A 6869-nucleotide genomic window follows, 5' to 3' on the forward strand; every position below is an offset into this window, starting at 1 on the left:
ATCGTTAATCTAACGTGATTACGCGATAACGTAATATTTACTTAATAAATAATAAATAAATAATTTACTTAAATAAAATATGTAATTTTACGTATGATTTTCGCACATAGTTCATAATATTTATACCAAAGCTGTAATGATCGTCTTTCTCTACACTCGAGTTCTTTCTTAAACGACAGATGAAGCAACTAACATAACGGACGGATCCACAACTGCGTTAAAGTCCCCAGGCTATTCATACATGGTAATGATGCATCAATTCTTGGGATACGGATACGTAGAATGCGCCGGCACGGTTTTATCCAAAAGATGGATTCTCACAACCGCGCATTGCGTAGAAAGATACCCCCGAACATTTCTCGTAGAGTTTGGTATCAGCGACAAGTTAGGCATTGGATACGAGCTTTTTCGAATCTTCGGTATGTCGATGATTACGTTAATTGATTACGACTCAAACATTTATATGTCTGCAATATGCAAAAGGGCTATAGTAACATTGCCTTAATCTATAAGCCGCAAGATATTCCCTTTTCGACTAAGTACATTTTTCGTAGTGTTCACTATCATAGACAAGTTTGGCATTGGATACGGTCTTCTTAGACTCCTCATTGTGTCGATGGTTACGACTCAAGCGTTTATACATCCGCAATACGCAATTGGCTATAATGATATTGCGTTACTCTACATGCCACAAGATATTCCCTTGTCCAGTAAGTACATTTAAATTGATATTTCTTTCCTTTTTTCTTTTACGCTTATTTACACGTCGGCATTATTTAATTATTCTATGGAAAATATGCAAAAAGTTAATAACAATTTGAATAACACATAGTTTTATAAATGTGGAAAAGAGACTCGTAGAAATAAAAAATTGTATGGTATATCTACGTACAGCTTCTTTTATAATACCTTGATGCATACTAAAAAAATACCAAAAATTATATCTAAAACTACTGAAAAAGTATTACGAATGTATATCATATCTCAATATTGATTTTAAGAAATTATTAGTTAAATATAATATGTCTTTATTTTAGTTGACATTCAGCCAATAAAACTCGCATATTACGACAAAAGCTTTGTGAACAAAGAGTGTGCTTATGTGACTAAATGGGGAATAAATCATATTCGTAACAGAGGTATGACAAGACTTAAGTATACTACATCGTCGATTATAGAAAATAATGTATGCAGGCAATACTGGCCCATCAACAACAAGCACATTTGCACGGCCGCTGCAGGATTGGGACAAGACGCTTGTGAAGTAAAAAATAATACAGTTATAGTTTATAATAATATATACTACAAAAATTATACAAATATATAAAGTACATTATTCTAACGCGCAATATAAATTACCTTGTATCGTTTTATAGGCTAAATGAAATTTGAAAGTGTCTCTTTTTTCATAAATTTGTTATTTAATGTTTTATTTTTAGAGTAACAGCGGTGGTCCTCTCATCGTAAGAAGAAATGACCAGGACTTTCAAATAGGTATTGTGAGTTACGGAGACCAATTTTGTCCTACCAAATCACCTAATGTGTTTACTAAAGTTTCTTCATATATAGACTGGATTCGCGAAGTTATGATGCGATATTAGTGCATAACTATATAATATTATCGATATGATCAATAATTTAAATTTATCATGTATATTGTTTTATAATAAGCACAATTCTTTATAAAAAATATGCATGCATTATAAATGTACATTCTAATATCGATTTTTCAATACGGATAAATTTAACGTTATTGATATAATCGGTAATTTAAATGTATCAGTATTGATAAATAAGTATTAAAATGTACATTTAATGCATGCACATTTTTCATAAACAACTTTGCTCGTTATAAGTAAGACACATGAATATAAAATTAATATACTTACAAAGTTATACATATATACGGAAAGAATAGTTTTCTGAAATTGAAATATATATAAATAAAAATAATAATATTGAACCATCAAAATAAATATATTAAAGGCTCAATCATGATGATAAATCTGCAAAAAGTTTTGATATTGTAGCACAATCTGCTTGAGCGTCTAATATAATTTACTCGCCTTCGGCTCGTTTGATCGGTCAATTATTACACGTCTTGTTCTCGATAATAAAGCAAGAAATGTAGACTTTCAGAGTTGAAAGATAACTCACTCTTTTATTTATTTATTTAGCTTTTTAATATTGAACGTGCAAACTTTATTGTTTGGAGGGATAATAGGTTTGTTACAAAATTTTGCGAACATTTGTGATCGCGCAGACCAACCTGCTGTACGTCTAATCGTGTCTATATTTACCTCATTTCTAAAAGCTGTAGACACAGCTGCATGTCTTGTACTGTACGCTGTAAATATTTTCGTGTCTATACCCGCTTTATTTAGCAAGGACTTAATCCAGTGACCTATCGTCTGAGCTGATGCACCTTTATATGGTTTAATCGTTGAGATTAACAATTTTTTATTTTCCCCTGTTCTGAAATCTTTTGTAATCTTTAAATAATCGAAAATAGCCGAAGCTCTAAACAAAGAGTTCGGTTTTTCTTTAACCCTTCGCCCGTAATCTGGGTCGTAAATGGCACAAGCCGAAATTCAAAATAGAATACCGCCGAAATGAAAAGGAGGGGGGGGCTTGCTTTTCCTCGTAAAAAAAGTAGGTAGTGGGGAGAACTCATGCCCAAAGTTTTGTTGGAATTCGCCAGTGTGTGCTTGACCAGCAGCGAGTCAAAGTGCGTCCAGTGCCAATATTGACCCTGATTACGGACAGTGCCAGACTTTCGTGCAAGGAAGTAAAATTAATTTAACGTCATTTTCATATTATACAGTTATTTTTAACTTATATAAGTGATATTTTTTTATGATTGTGTATATTATATATATAACCTCAAAATGTGAGTGGATGAAAACACGTGTAAAAAGAAATTACATGTACTTTCAGAGTACAATGGATGATCAAGCGACAATATCAGATATTATTTACGAGAAAGACGATTTTATATGATTTTTTAATAAAATAATGTAAAAATTACGCTAAAAATCTTATTTTTCTTTAACTCGAAAAACGCAATTTTTAATCCTCAGAATAATTATACTTTTTAAAAATGACCCATATACAGAATTTTTTTCTTGAAAGTACACATATTTAACTATAAAACCTCGTTGGAATTTTTCATTTTGATTTAAAATTTAATGAGATATGATTTTTTTTAATAAAAGTGGATTTTTATCAATTTTTTGCATAAAGAATTATTTATAAACAATTTATTTTATAACAAATTGCTAAATAAACTTTGGGATTATAAAATAGGATAGTATACAAGTATTACAGAATTTTTTCAGATTTTTTGAACACTATTTACTAGGTCAAAATAACGACAGGACATTTACGACCCAGATTACGGACGATGCCAGTCAAATTATAGTTTACGGGCGAAGGGTTAAAGAAGGGTAAAATCAGCTCAAGTAGAGAGGCACCTGGTTTCGATGTTTTTATTAAGTCGGGTATCTTAATGGTCATTTCTGATTCCGAAAATACGATATTATCTACATTTATTAAAGATAATGTTTGCAATCTATGAGCTGTGGTTAGAGCTAGTATGGCACGCCGTTTTACTTTTAATGGCATCAATAATATTCTACACAATATAAAAGTTTCCAAAAATAATTGTTCTAAGAAAAATAGCGATTCTTACTAATGATTTTAAATTATGTCGAACATAATAAAAATTGGACGAATTAAAATTATGTCGGGACATAAAAATAATTCCGAATTTTTATTATGTTCCGACATCATAGTAATTCATCCAATTAAAATTATATCGGAACATAATAAAATTGTACGGCAAGCCGTTTTACTTTTTAATGCAAGCCGTTTTACTTTTTAATAGCATAATAAATATTCCATTCAATATAAAAGATCAAAAAATAATAGTCTTAAGAAAAATTACAATGAATTAAAATTATGTCAAGACATCATAAAAATTCGGAATTATTTTACGTGTCGATATCATTTTAATTCAACCAATTTTTATGATGTCACGACATAATTTTAATTCATCGAATTAAAATTTGATATACATAATAAAAATTGCATGGCACACCGTTTTACTTTTCAATAGCATAAATAATAATTTATACAATATAAAAGTTTCAAAAAATAATTGTCTTGAGAAAAATAGCGATTTTTACTAATGAATTAAATTTATGTCAAACATAATAAAAATTGCATAAATTAAAATTATGTCGGGACATAATAAAAATTCGGAATTATTTTTATGTCCTAACATAATTTTAATTTCACGAATTAAAATTATGTCTGGACATCATAAAAATTAGATGAATTAAAATTATGTCGAGACATCATAAAAATTGTATGAATTAAAATGATGTCGACATCATAAAAATTGAATGAATTAAAATTATGTCGAGATATAATAAAAATTGTATGAATTAAAATTATGTCGAGACATCATAAAAATTGTATGAATTAAAATTATGTCGACATCATAAAAATTGAATAAATTAAAATTATGTCGCTACGTAAAAATAATTCCGAATTTTTATGATGTGTCGAGATAATTTTAATTCATACAATTTTTATGATGTCTCGACATAATTTTAATTTATTCAATTTTTATGATGTTTCAATTTTTATGACATCTCGACATAATTTTAATTCATTCAATTTTTATGATGTCTCGACATAATTTTAATTCATTCAATTTTTATGATGTCGACATCATTTAATTCATATAATTTTTATGATGTCGACATAATTTTAATTCATACAATTTTTATGTCTCGACAAAATTTTAATTCATTCAATTTTATGATGTCCAATTTTATGATGTCTGAATTTTTATGATGTCTGAATTTTTATGATGTCTGAATTTTATGATGTCTGAATTTTTATGATGTCTCAATTTTTATGATGTCTCAATTTTTATGATGTCTCAATTTTTATGATGTCTGAATTTTTATGATGTCTGAATTTTTATGATGTCTCAATTTTTATGATGTCTCAATTTTTATGATGTCGCGACATAATTTTAATTCCGGAGCTGGTGATTTTCATCCCACAATATTGGCAGCATTGTGTAAGTAGCGTCAACAGTTCTCACAGCTTGAATTCGATGTCTACGTGTCCCAGGTCGCCGATTACGACGTCCAGATAATGCGCTCCGTAGTTTTCGGTGTCTAAGTGTATTAATACCTTGAATTCGATGTCTACGTGTCCCAGGTTGTCGACGACGAGGTCCAGATAGTGCGCTCCGTAGTTTTCGGTGTCTAGGTGTATTAATACCTTGAATTCGATGTCACGTGTCCCAGGTTGCCGATGACGGCGTCCAGATAATGCGCTCCGTAGTTTTCGGTGTCTAGGTGTATTAATACCTTGAATTTGATGTCTACGTGTCCCAGGTTGCCGACGACGAGGTCCAGATAGTGCGCTCCGTAGTTTTCGGTGTCCAGGTGTATTCATACTTTGAATTCGATGTCTACGTGTCCCAGGTTGCCGATGACGACGTCTAGATAATGCGCTTCGTAGTTTTCGGTGTCTAGGTGTATTAATACCTTGAATTCGATGTCTACGTGTCCCAGGTTGCCGATGACAACGTCCAGATAATGCGCTCCGTAGTTTTCGGTGTCTAGGTGTATTGATACCTTGAATTTGATGTCTATGTGTCCCAAGTTCCCGACGACGAGGTTCAGATAGTGCGCTCCGTAGTTTTCGGTGTCTATGTGGCACTATCTGGACCTCGTCGTCGGCAACCTGGGACACGTAGACATCGAATTCAAGGTATTAATACACCTAGACACCGAAAACTACGGAGCGCATTATTTGGACGTCGTCATCGGAAACCTGGGACACGTAGGCATCGAATTCAAAGTATGAATACACCTAGACACCGAAAACTACGGAGCGCATTATCTGGACGTCGTCATCGGCAACCTGGGACACGTAGACATCGAATTCAAGGTATTAATACACCTAGACACCGAAAACTACGGAGCGCACTATCTGGACCTCGTCGTCGGCAACCTGGGACACGCAGACATCGAATTCAAGGTATTAATACACCTAGATACCGAAAACTACGCAGCGCACTATCTGGACATCGTCATCGCCGACCTGGGACACGTAGACATCGATTTCAAGCTGTAAGAACTGTTGGCGCTACTTACACAATGCTGCCAATATTGTGGGATGAAAATCACCAGCTCCGGAATTAAAATTATGTTGCGACATCATAAAAATTGAGACATCATAAAAATTGAGACATCATAAAAATTGAGACATCATAAAAATTCAAACATCATAAAAATTCGGACACCATAAAAATTGAGACATCATAAAATTGAGACATCATAAAAATTCAGACATCATAAAAATTCAGACATCATAAAAATTCAGACATCATAAAAATTGAATGAATTAAAATTATGTCGAGACATCATAAAATTGTATGAATTAAAATTATGTCGACATCATAAAAATTGTATGAATTAAAATGAAGTCGACATCATAAAAATTGAATGAATTAAAATTATGTCGAGACATCATAAAAATTGAATGAATTAAAATTATGTCGAGATGTCATAAAAATTGAAACATCATAAAATTGAATGAATTAAATTATGTCAAGACATCATAAAAATTGAATGAATTAAAATTATGTCGACACATCATAAAAATTCGGAATTATTTTTACGTATCGACATAATTTTAATTCATACAATTTTATGATGTCGACATAATTTTAATTCATACAATTTTTATGATGTCTCGACATAATTTTAATTCATTCAATTTTTATTATGTTTCGACATAATTTTAATTCATCAAATTAAATTATGTCAAACATAATAAAA

General features: G+C 31.2%; 1 protein-coding gene across 1 annotated transcript; it reads left to right on the plus strand.

Annotated features, from left to right (window-relative positions):
- The first annotated feature begins 250 nt into the window (after positions 1–250).
- Positions 251–1601, plus strand: LOC139823218 (plasminogen-like). The gene is made up of 4 exons (XM_071795606.1): positions 251–419; positions 555–710; positions 1038–1264; positions 1440–1601. Exons 1-4 carry the CDS (start codon positions 251–253, stop codon positions 1599–1601), a joined length of 714 nt encoding a protein of 237 aa, XP_071651707.1.
- Positions 1602–6869: the final 5268 nt, after the last annotated feature.

Source organism: Temnothorax longispinosus, chromosome 12, assembly GCF_030848805.1.
Source record: "Temnothorax longispinosus isolate EJ_2023e chromosome 12, Tlon_JGU_v1, whole genome shotgun sequence".
NCBI lineage: Eukaryota > Metazoa > Arthropoda > Insecta > Hymenoptera > Formicidae > Temnothorax > Temnothorax longispinosus.

Coding starts and splice junctions, on each gene's coding strand:
- LOC139823218 (XM_071795606.1), top strand. CDS start 251: ATGCATCAATTCTTGGGATACGGATACGTAGAATGCGCCGGCACGGTT. Junction 420..554: donor CGAGCTTTTTCGAATCTTCG/GTATGTCGATGA, acceptor CATTTTTCGTAG/TGTTCACTATCATAGACAAG. Junction 1,265..1,439: donor TGGGACAAGACGCTTGTGAA/GTAAAAAATAAT, acceptor TTTTATTTTTAG/AGTAACAGCGGTGGTCCTCT.